General features: G+C 43.5%; 1 protein-coding gene across 2 annotated transcripts in view; it reads left to right on the forward strand.

The window, feature by feature from the left end:
- Positions 1 to 19,444, forward strand: part of SMCHD1 (structural maintenance of chromosomes flexible hinge domain containing 1) — a 397,862-nt gene that overhangs the window by 182,768 nt on the left and 195,650 nt on the right. For both annotated transcript variants that reach the window (XM_088469636.1, XM_088469637.1), the window contains exons 25-26: positions 4,564 to 4,791; positions 8,770 to 8,918. In XM_088469636.1, the coding sequence (XP_088325762.1) occupies positions 4,564 to 4,791; positions 8,770 to 8,918 (377 nt within the window). The remainder of the gene's footprint in view (positions 1 to 4,563; positions 4,792 to 8,769; positions 8,919 to 19,444) is intronic.

Below are 19,444 nucleotides of genomic sequence, written 5' to 3' on the forward strand. Positions count from 1 at the left end.
CGCCGATGACGTCATGTTTCACTTATCCCCATATTCAATTACAAAGACTTTTCGCAGGTGCGAAAAGTCTTTGTAAAAAAACAGGGATAAGTTTTCACCACTGTTTAGGTGGCGAAAAAAAGTGCAGAATTGTGGTTTTGGGGTGCAGACTTTCAAAAAGTAGACTGCACCCCTTGGAATGTCCCCCCCAAAGGTTTTGTGTGTCAAAAAAAATAAAAAAAATATCCTCTGGACACCCCAAAAAAGGTACTTTCATTTTAGGGGTGATAAAAAAATGGGGGACAAACTTCTAAACTAGCTAAATTGATTCTTGAGGGGTTCCCAAGTATGGGGCAGGTGTTTTCTAGACTGCGGGTGCTTGCGGAAGGTGGATTTTAAAAAATTTTTAAAAAAATCACTTTAGGGAGTTCAAAACATGCTTGCATCCATTTTGATGTACCCCAAATTTGATGGGCATAGTTATCTTAAAAAAAAAAAAAAATCGATAAATTCTATTCTTCACAGGCACATTTATGCACCTGCCGCAGCTATTTAAAAACTCTGACTACCTTCAGCAGGCCAAATCAGGGGTTCCCAAAGTGATCCCCCATGTCAGAACATCTTTTGGTGGGTGACAGAATGATTTCCCCAAAAACTGACAGCTCTCTTCGATACTTACCTTTCCGCCGGGTCCCTTTTTTACCGGATCCTTTATCCCTGAAAAAACTGCGATGATGGCTAAAAGTCCGACCTCGGACTTTTCTAATCAAATTGAATATGGCCCTAAATTGGAGTTTGCAAGCGTTGTAAAAGATTGGGGTGGCTCTCATCCTCCTCTTTCCTGCTATTACAAAGTAATTGTGTGATGGAAACAAGCCAGTAATGGAAACGGGTAAGTACAGGAGTCCAAATAAAAGTTTTTAAAAGTCCACACGTTCTAATTGCATAAATGTGTTTCAAGTATTTTACTCTTCCCAGGGTGATGTGGACTAACTGACGATTATATGGCCTGATGACCACTTCTGTGTTTCCAAGTGAAATATTTGCTTTTTATGCCACTTGATGGAATTATCTGTGTCTAGTAGCATCAGTTTCTTTTCAGAATGCAAAGTGTACTTATCCTGGGGAAATTCTTTCAGAAGGGTATTTCACTTCTGCTTCTCAGCTGTTCTCTCTCTGCTATCATGATGTTCGGTATCCTGTGATGTCATTAAGCCCATAGCAGATCATCTAGCCCTACTGTGTGAACTGGTAAATGGAATGAGGCAGATAATCACACCAAGGTCCTCGCAGACAAAGAAAAAAAAATTGTGACACTGCATTCCTCACTGAAAGGGAAGCACTTGTGGCTGAGACAGCATTTCTACATTTAGCACTAAGGAACCGACGAGTTGCAGATGACAAGCTTGACATGGGACCACCAAAAGGGATTTGACCATGGCAACAGAAAACTGAACCTGATCCAGAGGCCAGTGTGTAGCTTTGGAGGGTTTGCACCTCGCAAAACAAGATACCATTGTATCCTCTGTGAGTATAGATAGCTGACAGCAAGATAGCAAAGCAGCTTGAATATTTGAAGACAAGAAAAGTCTTCCCTGTTAATTTTATTTTTTTTTTTATTTTTTTTTTTTAAGACCCACTTACAACAAGAGTCAGTGGAAAACCAGTAATAGTAAGCACAAAGTATTGATGATGCTGTATGCCATGTTATTCCAGCACTTCCTCGAGGAACAGCGTGGGAGAAAAGCAGAGCTCAGGGATAGATAAATGTAATCGCATTGTAGGCCACAATAACCTTGCCAGAATTATGCCCCTTCACATAACAATGACAATGGAATGTGGAAACACAAACCTGACCAGGTGACATACCTTGGAAAAAGGGAATGGGATTGAAATAACAGCCGGCGGTTCAAATCCCGACTACACAAGCACGACCCGGGGATATCCCGACTGAGGCTGGTAAGTATTCTAACACTCCCCATGGAGGCTGCTGGGAGGAGCAAGTACTGCTGGGAGGCTTCGGGGACTGGTGGGAGGAGCATGGGCTGCTGTGACATGTAGTTTTACCAGCCCTCGTTACAGGGAGGGGGACACACACATGAGGGGTCACATACACTGGGGGTCACACACTCATACACACTTAAAAACACTTGCACACTGACCTGCTCACCGCTGCTGCAGGAGACCGGGTCCTGACGCTGAATGAAGAAGACATTGCTCGGAAAGTGAGTAATTAAGAACTAATTAAGCTAATTGGAGACTTCCAATTGCTTAATTAGTGCCTTTGGGGGGGCTCGGGGTCCCAGAGCAAGTCCTGCTGATTTTTCCTAAAATTAACCAATTTTAGAAAAAATCAGACTTGCTCTGGAGGTGCGAGGGGGAAAAAAGCTCCCGGCGCTCAAAATCTAAAAACCCTGCACCTGATTGAATAGCAAAAATCCCGCACCTGCAGGAAAAAGCCTCGCAGGTTTCTGGATTTTTTGCTATTCTCACCCCCAATTGAATATGCTCCTATGTCTTCGGTTAATTACCCTGAAAATCCTATGATTCTGTTTCTTTTTTTTTTTTATTATTTGACTCTGTAGTATACAAACAGAATTGCTTGGTATTTTTACAGAATAAAGTGAAACTTATTAACATATAATATCTTGCAGTCTATAATATACAATGAATAGTACAATGTTACCATCAACACTGCACATAAAACACAGAAACTTTCTAAAGGATTACATAGAATTAAGTATTACATATCAAAAGATAGGATCCTATGCCATGTGGATATGTAGCCCCCCCCCTCTATAGTAGTATCTGCGGATCAGCGTCCACCAGTCTTAATTCAAACCATGAAGTGGAAGAAAAACACTTGTAGAGTAACTGTCTAGTATTCAAGGGCAAAGTAGTAATAAAGCTTTCCCAGGCCCAAAGACAGTGAAATAAATCTGCATTTTCTTCATAACAATGGTAGCATCTATGTGAGGGAGATTATCCCATTAGAAAACCTCTATAGGGACTAATATATGTCCTATGAAATGTATTTAAAAATAATTCCTTGTATGAACTAGCTGGTATAAGGTGGCAGGATTTCTCCAATGCAACCAGTAGATTGTCTACTGTCAAATCAGGAAATTGGTTTAGCCAGCATGGCAGCCCTGTTTGAATAGACTCATAGTCAAATTTTTTTGCGTAGGCAATTGTAATGAATAGCTATGACTTTAGTCATAGATAGAGGATTAGCCAAGAGAGGGGTCAAGTGTATTTGACCAATCTTATGTAGAGAAAAATGTTATTGTCGTACTGACCTAGTGTTGAGCTTGGTGAAATGCAAAGAGGGAAGATGCTAGAAAATCATATTTCTCCACTGCTTGCTGAAGTGTGAGAGGCCTTTTTAAATTGACATCTAAGAGATTCCCAATAGATCTCTCTAGTCGCACAAGAGGTTAAACTCAGGATTGAGTATGAAAGAACAGAATATTGACCAGTTGGCATTAAGTTTAAGTTTGTCTCAATGAAGAAGGGGTGAAGAAATAGCACTTAGGAATAGTTATTTTTACCAAAAAAAATATCTATCAAATTTGGTGTACATGAAAATGGGGGTAAGCATTTTTTTTAAGTCCCTAAAATGATTTAAAAAAATTCTGCAAAAATGCACCTGCCGCTACTCCTGCAATGAAGAAAACACCTGCCGCATACTTGGGAACCACACTGAATTTAATTTGGCTATTTTAGAAGTGTGTTCCCTATTTTATTTTTTTTTAAAACCCCAAAATTAAAGTTACGTTTTTGGGGTGTCCCGATTTTTTATTTTATTTTTTTACTTTTTTTCACACAGTATTTTTAAATGAAATTCCCAGGGGTGCAGGCAATTATCTTTAAGTCTGCACCCCTAAACCCCAAGTCTGCACTTTTTTTCGCAATGTAAAACATGGTGAAAAGTTATCCCCGTTTTTTCCAAAGACATTTCGCACGGGCGAAAAGTCTTTGAAATTGAATACAGGGATATTTAAAACAGGCGAAAATGACGTCATCGGCAAAAAATTATCGGCGATTCCGACATTTCGCTACAAATTGAATATGGCCCATAGTCTACACAATTAGTGCAAACAATGTACAGAATGGACGAGGGCAGGAGTAATCGCACGGTAATCAGCGTGCCGCCATACACTGCAAGATGTAAGAAGGCAATCTTCATTTTACAGCATGGCATCAGCTGAAGGATCAGACAGGTTTGATAACCAAACGATCAAGACAGTTTTTCAGGCATTTTCAGGTTTACTATTATTCATGTCTGTCGACTGAACAAATTGTTCAGAACAGTTGTCTCATCGGCTGATCTGAACGATTATCATTTAGTGTATGGCCAGCTTAAGATGTGAAGATGTATACTGTATTTTTCTCTTAAGTGAGTAAAAGTTGTGAAAAGTTTTGAGCTATGAAAGCAAAACATAAATTTAAATTATTCAGCTGACAAATGTAGGCGTCAATTAGACAGATAATGTACTCCTGTATTTTATGTGTAGATAATCTAAGAATAGAAAAAAAAAGTTTAATTGTCTATGTTGTCATTTTTTTCTTCTTTTTATGTAGAGTTGCAAGGAAATAAAAGCAGTGGAAAAATCAATTAAACTTCAACCAAGCACCGCTATTGCAAAACTTCAGATACTTAGTGTTGATGGTGAAAAAGCCATTCAAATTAAACATAAGGATGAGATTAAGTGGATTGCAGGAGACACTATGCAAAATCTAATTTTTCAAATGTATGATGAGGGGGATAGAGAAGTCCTCATCACACCAGCACTTGCAGAAAATATCAAGGTAAGTCAAGTTCTAATTATTATTATTATTATTATTTTAAAGCTGCATTTTTTACATTGATCTTATTAAGGCATAGTAGATTGGTTCATTAAGCATCAGCTGTTACTTCTTTTTTTTTTTATTGTTTTGCTGACACTTCAGTTTTTGTAATCTAGCATAGGAATTTAGACATATTTAATGTAGCACTCGGGGGCGCATTGCACTATGCCTAGATAATGAATGTGACTAGTTGAAATCTGAACTACGGTAGATGCAATTTACCAAATGGATATTTTTTTTGGGCAGAGAATTTGATATTTAATGCTTCCTATTTTAAAACTTGGCAATGTTTCAGAAATAAGGTTCTGAAAAAAAATTACTAAGAAAAAACAAAAATATTCACTGAATTTGTCTGTATTGTAACGTTGTGGGGCTGTTTAACTCTATAATGCCTTGGTTCAGGTGTATTTAAAAATGGCTCAAGGGATACAATGAAAGGATAGGTGCAGGCTTGTTGTGTTCAGTTTCTGAGGTGTATTAGGTAGGAACTGTGTATTCAAATTTTCTCTGTGGATAAGTAGTGCAGGGTAAAGATCCAACTGTGTATACATGATTCCAGGTCTAATTGTATACCTTCTATGTCAGAGGAGGGGAGTATTGGAGACTTTTTCTTAATGCTTGGCATGGAAGATGGGGTTGAAAGGTCACAAACCTCTCCTACAGATGTGTCCTCGTAAATCTAGCCTCAATAAGCCACACAGTGCGAGATGCCCAGTGTGAGTGAGCCACCAGGTCCTGTGCAACTCTGCTAGCGTCGGGTGTTTTTTTTCCCAAAAATGTATCTTAAGGCATACATCCAGTTGCAGACATCAAAACGACTGCACGATTGCGACATTGTAATCGTGCAGTAATTTGTCAGTCTGTCCTGTGCCTACACTGAACGTTCAGTCATTCAGTGTAGGCACATCAATCATCCACTGCCATGCTGAACCTGATGTTATCGTAAGGTTGTACACCATTTTCGTGCAATGATTGATGTCAGAAACGACCAGCAGGAGCGCGCATCGCTGGTCGTTTCTGACATAAAAGTGCACAATTACTGAGCGATTGCACGATTACGATGTCGTAATCGTGCAGTCGCTCAGTATTATCGCTAAGTGGATGTATGCCTTTAATTGTGACTAGGAAACACCAGGAGACTGCACTGATTAATCTGATGTGACACTTGTATATCTGTGTGCGACTGAGTCTGTATACAGAGCACAATGGAACTTAGCAAGTAAAAGAGCCGTGGCCGCTGCATCATATCACTTTGTATACAGATTCAGAGACTGTCGCGTTTCGGGAAAAAAAAAGAAGCCCGACGCTAGCAGAGTCTCACAGGACCTAGCTCATCGAGAGGGGCTGTTTAGCGTGACCACAGAAAAAGATGTGTGAGGACGCATCTGTATCAAAGTTTGACATTGAGCAACAAATTTAGCAAAAATGTGAGACCTTCACTTTAAAAACATTTCAGGTTAGCATCTAGTCAAGAAATTGGTCTGTAATGGTTGTACTGTATGTGATGTGACCAGGGGTTGTTTACTAGGGGATGCAGTCATAATTCCGACCGCGGGGATTCTGGCATTCAGAATGCCGACGCCAGAATCCCAACACTTGTCAGAATGCTGGCATCCCATCAGCCGGAATCCCAAAGGTAAGTACTGGGGGTAGGGTTAGGCACTAGGGGGAGGGTTAGGGGTTAGGGTTAGGCACTAGGGAAGGGCTAACAATGGATAACACTAAAACAGTTTTCACACCATCCGTTACACTTACCTGTCTTGAGGGAGGATATGTCTCTCAGTAATGGATGGACCTGGCACCTCTGCTCTGTGTTTGTGCAGTGAGCTCCTGCAGCAGCCTGGGATTCTTTCCCCGCTGGCTGTGCATGACATCATTGGTAAATGCTCTGAAACTAGTTTACCAAGGAAGTGGGTGGAGCTTCAGCCACCCGCTGGTGGGCGGAGCTTTATTGGCCGCAGGCGAGGCTTCGGAGGGCTGGGGTTCTGGAATTTCACTCCCATTGTTAATCAGGTCCTGATAGCAGCGTACCCTCCCCCTCACCCTGTTTGCGGACCGCTAAGCCACACCTCTCTGCGAAGGGCATGGTCACAATCCACTGGGGAATTACCCGATTTTCTGGCTGCCCAGTCCGAGCTTGGGGGTAGGGTTAGGATACCAACCGACAGGTCTGTATCCTAACTTTGTCAGGATGCCGGCATTGGTATTCTGACCTTCGGCATCCCATACTCAAGAACCCGGTGTTCGTGATGCCGGCTGTTAGAATACAGACAGCAGCAGTCAGAATGCCGACAGGGTTAGGTAACTTGCCTAAAAGTAACCCCTAACCCTCCCCACAACGCTAACCCACCGTTCCCACATCCTAACACTAACTCTCCCCCCGCAGCCTAACACTAAAAGCTGCATACACACACGATTTTGTTACCAACGATTTTATGAACGATTTTCTGTTATATTATCTGTCAGATTTTTTAAAGTGTAATGAACGATTTTTTTGAACTACAAACGATTTTTGCATATTCCCTTAATGAAAATCGTTCAGTTGGTCAATCTGACTGAAGTACAAACTACAAACGTGAACGCGCATGAACGATAATCGTTCATCGTTTTAACTCGGAAAGTGAACGATTTTTTCAACGATTGAACGATATCGATAATCGTTCAAAAAATCGTTTTGTGTGTATGCACCTTTACCCTTTCTCCCTAGTACGTAATCCTCCCCCTAACCCTAATATTTACCATTGGGATGTCAGCTGTGGGGATTCTGGAGTCGGGAATTCCACTGGTATTCTGACTGCCGGGATGCTGACTACATCCTGTGACCATAATGTGGTCACTTTTTAATCCATTTATTATAATAGATTTTAAGTGTTGTAAGAAGTTAAATTATATCTTATGGTTAGACGGGCTTCCATAAATAATAAATTAAATGTATCCTACCTACTTAGACGGTAAGGTCTAGACTGTACAGGGCTGATGGCCCTGTGACATCACACCCACGTGACTCTGCCTGAAAGGGGGAGGTGCGGGGATGGTAACGGGGGGCCAAAAGTGTTCCCTCGCGGGCTCGCTACGCTCGCCGCGCTTCGGGCACGGTGGCTTGCTGCGCTCGCCACAAATATATATTCCCCCTCTATGCCCTAGTGGATGGTAACGCAGGAGCGGTCCAGCCTCCTGCAGCGGTCACGTGGTGTCTACGTCACAGAGGTCCTTTCTCCAACTTGGAAATAGCAGCAACCCTACTTAGACTGGGTACCCACTACCATTTTAACAACGGACATTAATGTATTTGACATGTGTAGCTAACAAGCTTTTGTACTTCTGTGGAGGATATTCCATTGACCTCATTATAATCAACATGTGTTAAAGTAAAAACAAAAGCAGCAGGCTGTTTCTAAATAAAGACATTGCATATTGAATGTGATTGTTGCAACATTGTAAATAATGGTTCACTAGCTCTGTACTTCACAATTGCAAATTTTGCACAAAAGTAGCGAAAATGTAAACCGATTTAAAAAAATAAAAACATTAAAAAATAGCAAATAACATAATGACCAGTCAACTTTTGTAGTCTATATGCATAAGACTGACAATGTGGAAAATCATGCTGTGACCTTATAAGTACTGCTTTGCTAGTTTTAAGGATGGCCAGCAACTTTAACTAGGACTCTTTAATGCTCTTTGTTTAATATTCAGCTATTTTGTCTTTTGCTAATTTTAGCTTTTTTATTTGAATATTAGCAATTTTCTTGCCTTTTTCATAAACATGAAGGGGGGATCTTTTGCATGAACTCACATTATGAATGGCTGATAACATGGTGCATCATTGTATCCATCACTGTGGCGCAAAATAGATGGGTCTTTGCTGCAATTTTAGCAAAGCTTAGTAAGGACACAGCTGTCATTTAATGCCTTATTTTGTCTCTACAACTGTAATAGGTCAACTGGACACCTAGTGTCAACAAAGAGAAATTGGTAAAGGGACTTTTGCCTGATGTCGATGTGGCGACTTCAATTTCTGACATTCGATACTGCCAAGTGACTTTTCATGATGAAAATGTTTCTTTGGAGAGTGCTTTCACAGTTAAGTATGTATTACTATGTTTAACATTTATTTTAAAAGAGCATACGCTTTGACATAACTTCTTTATGACTGGGGTATATTATGCATTCATGAGCAAACCACAATACCATTTTTTTGTTAAACTGATAAAAAGTTATAACTTTGTTTTATTTTGCTTTTATTTTTGGTGTAGGGGCAGATAAAGCTTCCTTTCTTCTTCAGGGTCCATAGGGTCCATAGGATCTACCTTGGGGGTATGCAGTTGAAGTGATCCATTGCACCAAACAGCTTAAGCTGGCCACACACTAGACCAACTTACATCCAACCAGCCAACTAGTTAATTGGTTGGAATGAAAATCTGGTAAGGTATGAAAGCAAATGACAATTAGCAATTTGCTCCCAAACGCCGGAAAATTGACAAAAGCTGTTGTTTGAACATATTGTTTAGATCAAACATTTAACAAACTTGTCTGACGACCATTTTCATCTGTTTTCTGGCATTTAGTAGCAAATTGCAGATCATCATTTACTCCCATTCCTTACCAGATTTTAATTCCAACCAATCAACTAGTTGGCTGGTTGGATGTAAGTTGGCCTAGTGTGTGGCCAGCTTTACAGTTTTGAAGCTCCCAGCATGCACTGGTGGTCCTCCCTATATACCTCGCCCCCAGCCACAGGCATTCAGTTTTTTTGTTTGGTGCGCGGCAAGTATCCAGACGCACATTTTTAACAGCGGGACTGCCCAGGCAGTCCCAGGATTTTCCTTTTTTGATTTACGTTAAGGGGGGTATCCACTAGACGATTAAGTTGAACGAACGTTCCATTGTTCAATCGTTTGCAATTCGTTTGCAAAAGTGTCTAAAACGACCAGCAATGCGCGTGCCCGCTGGTTGTTTAGACATCTATCTATGATTTTTCAAACATGCTGGTCAACCTGACGATATAGTCAGGTTCAGCATGTTTCCAGATGATTGATGACCCTGCACTGAACATCTCCTCGTTCAGTGCAGGCTCATCACACGACTGACAAACGACTGAACGATTACAATGTCGTAATCGTGCAGTCGTTTTCAGATCTTGTAGTGGATACACCTCTTTAGTCTTTTGAACTTCTAAGTTTAGCGGTATTAGGCGCCAAATACGACGCATATACTGCGACTGCTTCTACCTCCGCAGATGCTGAAACGCCAGTACTGCTATATGCCCTGGGGATTTCGGCGGGCCTAAGTGCGGCTTAGCTAGCGGCATCGATAGGGTCCGGACTGCGATCGGATTCACCGAGATGGCAGGTAAGATGATTCCTCGCGTGGGGAATCGTGCGCGAAGCAGTCCAGGCCTCCGATGTAGGAAATGGGTGAAGGTCTCGTTTAACGTGTCCTCACTAAGGCGGCCAGGGCCATATTGTCTGTCGCCAGGGACGGGTAGTAAACGCACTGGAGCGCACTAGGAGCGTCTACTATTGTGAGGCCAGCAAACCCGTGCCGTCAGAATCGCAACTATGGGGAGATAGGCGATCCACCTGCTGCACCTCCCCCAAGCCAGACGCAGCTTCCTCTCCCTTGGGTCAGGTATATAGCACTCTATATCCTACCAATATCCCTGGGGAGCTGGTCAGTTGATTCAAAGCTCATTAGCGTTTGATTATATTTATGCATCGTATGTGACACTGATGCTAGCTGCTGTATTTATACTGCCTTTTCAAAACTGTCAGATATATCTATCACTGTGTTTCTCCTCATCCCTCTGAAGGTGTGTGGGGTTTTTCATATAAAGTCACATTTCACTTATACTGTATACCTTATACCTGTTACACATTGCTATGTCTAAAGGTAAAGGAGAGAAGGATGAGCTTCATGTGCTGAAACCATGTAAATCCTGTTTTGCAGGCCTGTCTGAGCAGGATTTTGTGCAAGATAGGTGGTGTAGTGCCTGTTGTAAAAAGCCATCTTTTCTATCTTGTGCATCTGCACCAGCACAAGAACCGCCCTGGGTGGCCTCTTTGTCTCAGGCGTTGTGGCGTTTGGTGATCAGGGCCGCAGCGTTGCGTGCTCCTGCCACGATATTGCCTCCTTCTATGTACAGTGTAACTGGAAAGTATTCACAGCGCTTCACTTTTTCCACATTTTGTTATGTTACAGCCTTATTCCAAAATGGAATAAATTAATTATTATCCTTAATATTCTACACACAATACTGTATAATGAAAACAGGTAAAAAGTTTTTTTTAGATTTTTGCTAATTTAATTAAAAAAGAAGACAACTAAGAAATCACATGCACATAAGTATTCACAGCCTTTGCTCAATACTTTGTTGATGCACCTTTGGCAGCAATTACAGCCTCAAGTCTTTTTGAGTATGATGCCACAAGTTTGGCACACCTATCTCTGGGCAGTTTCACCGATTCCTCTTTACAGCACCTCTCAAGCACCATCAGGTTGGATGGGAAGCGTTGGTGCACAGCCATTTTCAGATCTCTCCAGAGATGTTCAATCTGATTCAAGTCTGGGCTCTTCCTGGGCCACTCGAGGATATTCACAGAGTTGTCCTGAAGCCACTCCTTTGATATCTTGGCTGTGTGCTTAGGGTCGTTGTCCTGCTGAAAGATGAACCGTCGCTTCAGTCTGAGGTCAAGAGTGCTCTGGAGCAGGTTTTCATCCAGGATGTCTCTGTACATTGCTGCATTCATCTTTCCCTCTATCCTGACTAGTCTCCAAGTTCCTGCTGTTGAAAAACATCCCCCACAGCATGATGCTGCCACCACCGTGCTTCACTGTTGGGATGGTATTGGCCTGGTGATGAGCGGTGCCTGGTTTCCTCCAAACATGACGCCTGGCATCAGTGCTGGATTTAGACATCATGGGGCCCTGGGCAAGGTACAGGTTTGGGGCCCACCCTCCTGAAAAACAATTGATGTACTTTGTTAGGCTCTGCGGAAACCTTGTGGCGCCATATAAATGAAGGATTTTATATATATATATATATATATATATATATATATTACACACACACACACACACACACACACACACGGGTGCATAAATATTGGGACATTGACAGCATTTTCATATTTTGGCCTCTATTCACCACCACAATGGCTTTGAAATTAAACAAACAAGATGTGCTTTAACTGCAGACTTTCAGATTTAATTTGAGGGTAATTACATCCAAATCAGGTGAACGGTGTAGGAATTACAACGGTTTCTATATGTGCCTCCCACTTTTTAAGGGGCCAAAAGTAATGGGACTATTTCATGGACAGGTGTAGGCTATTCCCTTGTTATTTCATTATCAATTAAGCAGGTAAAAGGTCTGGAGTTGATTCTAGGTGTGACATTTGCATTTGGAATCAGTTGCTGTCGATTCTCAATATGAGATCCAAAGAGCTGTCACTATCAGTGAAGCAAGCCATCATTAGGCTGAAAGATCAAAACAAACCCATCAGAGAGATAGCAAAAACATCGGACCTGCCTGCTGCCTGACTCATCTCACTACCTGCTGTAGCGATCCTCTCCTATACGCCAGGGCCGGTCACTAGATTGTGACGTCGGACCCCTCGTGACAGCAGTCTCAGAGAATGAGTTCAGGGAAGGAGATGAGACTATAGGGGTGGAGAGGAGGAGGTCCGGACACCTCCTCCTTCTTTGTTATGGCCAACGCAGTGCTATTAGCACTGCTGTCAGTGCTGCTGTATGGGCCCTTTAATTGCCACGGGAACGGCGGCCAGCGGTGCAATGCACCGGCACCACCGATATATCCGCCACTGAGTCTGCCAAATGATCAGGGCCGGATTTCAGGGGACCCATCCGTGGGTCCCGTTGGACCCGCCGGGCCCTAGGCGGGCACCTAGGTTACCTGGCGGTAAATCCGGCCCTGCCTGGCATTGATGCCAAAGAGTTCAATCTTTGTCTCATCAGACCAGAGAATTTTGTTTGTCATGGTCTGAGAGTCCTTCAGGTGCATTTTGGCAAACTCCAGGCGGCTTTTTACTAAGGAGTGGCTTCCGTCTGGCCACTCTACCATACAGGCCTGATTGGTGGATTGCTGCAGAGATGGTTGTCCTTCTGGAAGGTTCTTCTCTCTCCACAGACGAATGCTGTAGCTCTGACAGTGACCATCGGGTAATTGGTTACCTCCCTGACTAGGGTCCTACTCCCTCGATTGTTCAGTTTAGACGGCCGGCCAACTCTAGGAGGAGTCCTGGTGGATCTGAACTTCTTCCATTTACGGATGATGGAGGCCACTGTGCTCATTGGGACCTTCAAAGCAGCAGATATTATTCTGTACCCTTCCCCAGATTTGTGCCTCGAGACAATCCTGTTTCAGAGGTCTACAGACAATTTCTTGGACTTCAATGCTTGGTTTGTGCTCTGACATGCACTGTCAAGTGTGGGACCTTATATAGACAGGTTTATGCCTTTCAAAATCCTGTCCAAACAACTCACTTTACCACAGGTAGACTCCAATGAAGCTGTAGGAACATCTCAAGGATGATCAGTGGAACAGGATGCACATGCGCTCAATTTTGAACTTCATGGCAAAGGCTGTGAATACTTATGTATATGTGATTTCTTAGGGGTTTTTTTAAATTAAATTTGCAAAAATCTCAAAAAAGCTATTTACACGTTGTCATTATGGGGTATTGTGTGTAGAATTTTGAGGACAAAAATTAATTTATTCTATTTTGGAATAAGGCTGTAAAAACAAAGGCCCTGATTCAGAGCCGGACGCTCTGACCAGGCGCTCGCTCTGAATCAGGGCCCACCTCCATTAATATGGAGCGTCCTCCTGGACGCTCGTATAGCTGTGGGTCACCACCCACAGCATATACGAGCGTGCAAAATGATGGTCGCGATGGTCTTGACCATTGCGACCATCGGAACTGCGAGTAAAAGCCTGCGGTTGGGTTTTTCAACCGCAAGGCCAGGAGTGATTTTGGCTCTATCAGAGCCAAAATCACTCCCACTGACATCACTAGTGATGTCAGTGGGGCTGGCTTCAGACGGTAGGCGTTCCCTTGGGAACGCCTCCGTCTGGCAGGCACGCCCAGCAAAGGGGGCGTGCTGTCAGTCACCATCGACAGCACGCCCCCTTTGATGAGACACTCCGAGCGATGGAAAGTCCTTCGCTCGTCGGGTCTCGCGCATACGCACGACGGAGCTCCCTCCGTCATGCGCATGCGCAGTTGGGAAAATCGACCCACTCGCGAGTGGGTCTGAATGACCCCCAAAATGTGGAAAAAGTAAAGCGATGTGAATACTTTCCGGATGCACTGTATATTTCCCACATGAATTCCTGTTGGTTTCATTCTTCTGCTCACTCTAGTCAGAGTATGCTGCCATCTATAGCCCCTCAGTAGGTGCTGCAGGCGAATAGACCAGTGGCAGTAAAGCCGGGTCATAAGAGTGGTTCTCTTCAGATGTTGCCTCAGGATTCTGACTCAACCTCCTCATCGCACTCTGATACTCTAGAGTTCTTGGTCTTGCTCAGTGGAAGAAGACCATCAAACCTCTATGGATGTCCTCTCTCTGGTGAGAGCGGTTAGATCTATCTTCAGTATAGAGGAAGAGAAGGTTCCGCCGAAACCTAAGACTCCGGTCTTTAGGTGTCAGAAGGTGGCTAAAGATTATTTTTCTCAGTCTCAACAACTGATGAATCTCATGTCTGAGGCGTGGATACCTGGGTTCGACAGGTGGTCTCTCATGATTACGCCATAACGTTCCTGAGGCATCCTCCTCAGAGGTTTGTTGGTACAACACTTCCGGTAGACCCGGTCAGATCTTTGGCCTTCCAGGAGGCTATTGGGGTCCTCCTGAGTTCGGGAGTCATAATCCCCGTTCCAGTGACGCAACAGGGAAGGGGGTTATTATTCAAATTTGTTTTTGATTCAGAAACCAAAATGGGTCATATCGTCCTATCCTGAATATGAAGTCTCACAACAGATTCATCCATGTGCCCAGATTCCATATGGAAACCCTATGGTCATTTATGCTGGCAATGGAGCCTGGAGAGTTCATGGTCTCCCTTGATATACAGGATGCTTATCTGCATATTCCTGTTGCACGATCTCACCAAGCACTTCTGAGAATGGCGGTAGATCAACAACATTACAAATTTCAGGCTCTACCCTTTGTGTTGGCCACAGCCCCTCAGGTATTTATCAAGATAATGGCAGTCATGACAGCTCATCTCAGATGACAAGGAGTCAGGATACTGCCATATTTGGATGATCTCCTGATATTGGCACAATCTCAGGAGATATTACAATGTCATCTCCAGATGACCATTGTGTGCCTACAAGAGCACAGCCAAAGGTTTCTCTATTTCTGTGATCCAGACGATGCTGAGGGCAAGGAAGCCTGCTTTAGCCCGTATCTATCACAGGATTTGGCATTCATTTTTTCTTTGGTGTTCCCACAGAAAATATGACCCTAAAGTTTTCAAGGTCTCGCGATTGCTTGCTTTTCTTCAGGCGGGATTAAACTTAGGTCTATGCCTGGCTACCTTGAGAGTCCAGGTTTCTGCATTGTCAGTATGGTTTCAGCACAGAATTGCTCCCCTGCCGGATGTTAGAACATTTTTGCAGGGGGTTCTCCATCTGCAACCACCATTTGTCCCTCTGGTGGCACCGTGGGATTTATCTTTGGTTCTCAGGGCACTGCAAGCTTCTTCTTTTGAGCGCTTGGATAAGGTGGACCTTAGATGGTTGACAGCGAAGACACTTTTACTCCTCATTATTTCCACAGCTCAGAGGTTCTGATTTGGCAGCACTGTCATGTCGCTCCCCATATTTGATTTTTCATCAAAATAGAGCTGTACTCCGTACTAGAGTGGGTTGCCTTCCAAAGGTGGCATCCCGTTTTCATATTAATAAAGAAATTGTAGTCCCAGCCTTTCAGTCTTCAGACCTTTCGAACGGTGAAGCTTCCCTGGATGTGGTTCGTGCCCTATGTATCTACGTGGATTGTGCCAACTCCATCAGGAAATCAGATGCGCTCTTTGTGTTATATGGGTATCACAAACGAAGTTTGCCAGCTAACAAACAGACTTTGACTCGCTGGTTGCGTGTGACTATTCCTCAGGTCTATACATAGGCTGATCTTCCTGTCCCAAACAAGGTGACATCAAATTCTACTCTGGCTGCGGGACCATCGTTTGTTGGTTAGACATGGCGCCTCGGCTGAACAGCTGTGCAAGGCAGCCACTTGGTCTTCCGTCCATACCTTTATCAAATTCTATACATTTGATACTTTTGCCTCCCAGGAAGCTTTCTTTGGGTGGCAAATTCTCATCTCTGCTAAGGAGCTTCCCCACCCTTAAGGGAACTGCTTTAGGATGTCCTCAAAGTAGATCCTGTGGAGCCTATGGACCTTGAAGAAGAAAATAAGAGTTATGGTGTAACATACCTCAGTTAACATTTTCTTTGAGGTTCATGGGTTACACAGGACGTCCACCCTGACGCACCCGGCCTCAGTTAGGATCTGTTCTTTGCTTTTTTGTATCACTGATTCCCTCTTTGTATTTTGAGTGTTTCTTGGGTACTTTGTACTGTACTTCCTTCTCCAATTTCCGTCAATTGCCATTAGGCTTGTTTACAAACTGAATGGCTGTGGGTGGGGTATATAGGGAAGAAGACCAGAGCATGCTGTGGGAGCTTCAAAGCTGTAAGCTGTTTAGTGCAATGCATTACTCCAACTATATACCCCCAAGGTAGATCCTGTGGACCCTATGGACCTCGAAGAAAAAGAGTTAACTGAGTTATGTTATACCATAACTCAAATTTTTGGTCTCTGTATAGTGCACATAAAAAAAAAATCTGACATAAAACATCATCTAACTTAATTCACTAGTCTTGTTGTATTGTTTTTATCCAAAATTAAATCCAAGCCATACCTTTATGTTACTGATGTAATTATGTAAGTTTAGAGATAGCTACCCATCTTATGTCAGGTCAAATGTTATCTTTAATTAAACAACCTTTATATGATGAAAAAAATAAGTTCTTCTGTCTACAGATTCTGTATATTAATATTTGTGTTGAAACTGTTAAATAATTTTCTTCTTCGGGTTCCATAGGGTCTACAGGAATTACCTTGGGGTATGTGGTTGGAGTGATCTAGGCACCAAACAGTTACAAGCTTTAGCTCCCAGGATGCACTGGGTCCTCCATATACTATATACTCTGCCCCTGGCTATAGGCATTTAGTTTTTTTGTTTGCTGCGCAGCATCAGTGCACCTTGTAGACACGGGACTGCTCCCGTAGTCTCAAGCTTTGGTTTCTTTTTTAAATGAGTAAGCAGCTCTAGGCCTCCGGATGGACGCCTGTGATGCTGCTCCATCAACCCCCACCGGCGTCGCAACACCAGTGAGTGAACTGGTGATTTCGGCTGGCGCCAGCGGAGTGTCACTAAACGCTGGCCCCGGTACTGCAGCTGGGAGACACGGGAATGCAGGTAAGGTGGATGCCTGTTTGCGGGTAACAACGTGGCAGTCTGTACCTCTGGCAGTGGAGACCTGCCAGAGGTTGCTGTAGTGGGGAACCAGGGACGACTGCTTCTCCCACTAGACCGTGGGGCATATAATTCTGTCACCGGGGACATTGGCGGCAGACATGTAAAAAGCCAGTGCACCTGGTGCATTGATACAGCCTAGGGGAGGTAGGCTCTCCCCGACAGCCCCTCCCCCAGCCCAGACGCCGGTCCAGAGAGGAGGTCTCCTGCATCTGGGTTGCTTCTCCCTGCCTCCCTGGTATATGAGACGCCCAGAGACCTCCTTTCGGAAATTGGATTCTTTTTTTGTGTTGTATGGCTGTCATAAGCGAGGCTGGCCAGCTAACAAACAGTCTCTGGCTAGATGGCATTGTATGATGATTTATCAGGCTTACACGCAAGCTGATCTCTCTGTTCCAAACACAGTGACAGCACATTCTACTCGATCTCTGGGACAATCGTGGGTGTTTCATCATGGTGCCTCTGCTGAACAATTGTGCAAGGCAGCCATCTGGTCTTCCAGCCACACTTTTCTCAAATTTTACACCTTTGATACTTTTGCCTCTCTCCTTTGGGCGCCGGATTCTCCTTTCTGCTAAACAGGAGCGTCCCCACCCTTAAGGGAACTGCTTTGGGACATTCCCAAGGTAATTCCTGTGGATCCTATGGAACCAGAAGAAGAAAATAAGAGTTATGGTATAACATACCTTTGTTAACTCTCTCTCTGAGGTCCACAGGGCACCCACCATAACGCACCTGGTGGTTGTTGGGTAATCTTTTTTTCTTCTGTATTTCAATGATTCCCTCTTCTAGAGTGTTTCTGGTGTACAATTGTCCTTCCTTCTCCTCTTTCCTTCTCCTGCCTTGGGCTTCGTAACAAACTAAGTGCCTGTAGCCAGGGGCGGGTTATATATGGAGGACGACCCAGTGCATCCTGGGAGCTAAAGTTAGTAACAGTTTGGTGTCTGGATCACTCCAACCACATACCCCAAGGTAGTTCCTGTGGATCCTATGGACCTCGGAGAAAAGAGTTAACAAAGGTATGTTATACCATAACTCTTATTATTTTGATTTTAAGATACTAATTTAATGCATTCACTACTGAACCTATTTTGACAATTTTTGATCTGGTCACATTCCAACATTAATATCAGTAATTATTTATACAGTTCCCACCTTGTTATATGCACATTGTTTTTTTTCAGAAGACATTGTACACGTGTCCTCCTATATCTATCCTCAATACACCATGCAGCACGAAATGCCCGTGCAACTCCCCTAGCAGTTGGCATATTTTGAGCTGAAAATTCATCTTAGTTGCAATTTGATGCACCAGGAGACACTTCTGATTAACACTTCTATATCTATGTGCGCCTGAGTCTGTAAACTGAACTTGGAGTAGAAATAAGCAGCGGCCACTGCATCGTACCACTTCGTATGCTGGTTCAGAGACTCAGTCGCACACAGATTTACAAGTGTCGCACATCAAACTAATTGCACAATCCCCTGGTGCATCCTAGTAGCATCGCATTGCGACCTAAATGCATTTTCAGACAAAGTTGCAAATAGATGCCCGGAGCTAGCAGAGTCTCATGGGACCTGGCACGCCGAGAGGGGCTGTTTGGCGCGACTGCAGTAAAGATGTATGAGGATGAGGATTGCTGATACAAAAGCGTCCACACCTAACGCTATGTGGTGCGAAAGTTTCACCATAATTTTTGCTTGTTTTTCATCCGAAAATGCATCTTAGTCACAATCGTTTCACGAGACTACATTTATTAATTTGATGTGTGACACTTGTATATCTGTGTGCGACTTAGGGCCTGTTTCACTACGGATCTCTGTTGCGATCACAGCTGCGAGTACGTACGCAGGTCTGCTGTGAAAATATGCTAATGACTTCAATCGCAAAGTGAGTACAGAGATGCCCAAAGTCAGCATAGAGACACCCCTACCACTTTCGTTCATCCGTAATACCTTGCAGTGCTGCGTATACATCGGGAACATCGGTCCCTCACACACAATTAAAACAGGTCTGACCTTACTCAGAAGTTGCTAACCTCG

This window comes from Taudactylus pleione, unplaced genomic scaffold (genome assembly GCF_031769625.1).
Source record: "Taudactylus pleione unplaced genomic scaffold, aTauple2 ptg000093l, whole genome shotgun sequence".
Classification (NCBI taxonomy): domain Eukaryota; kingdom Metazoa; phylum Chordata; class Amphibia; order Anura; family Myobatrachidae; genus Taudactylus; species Taudactylus pleione.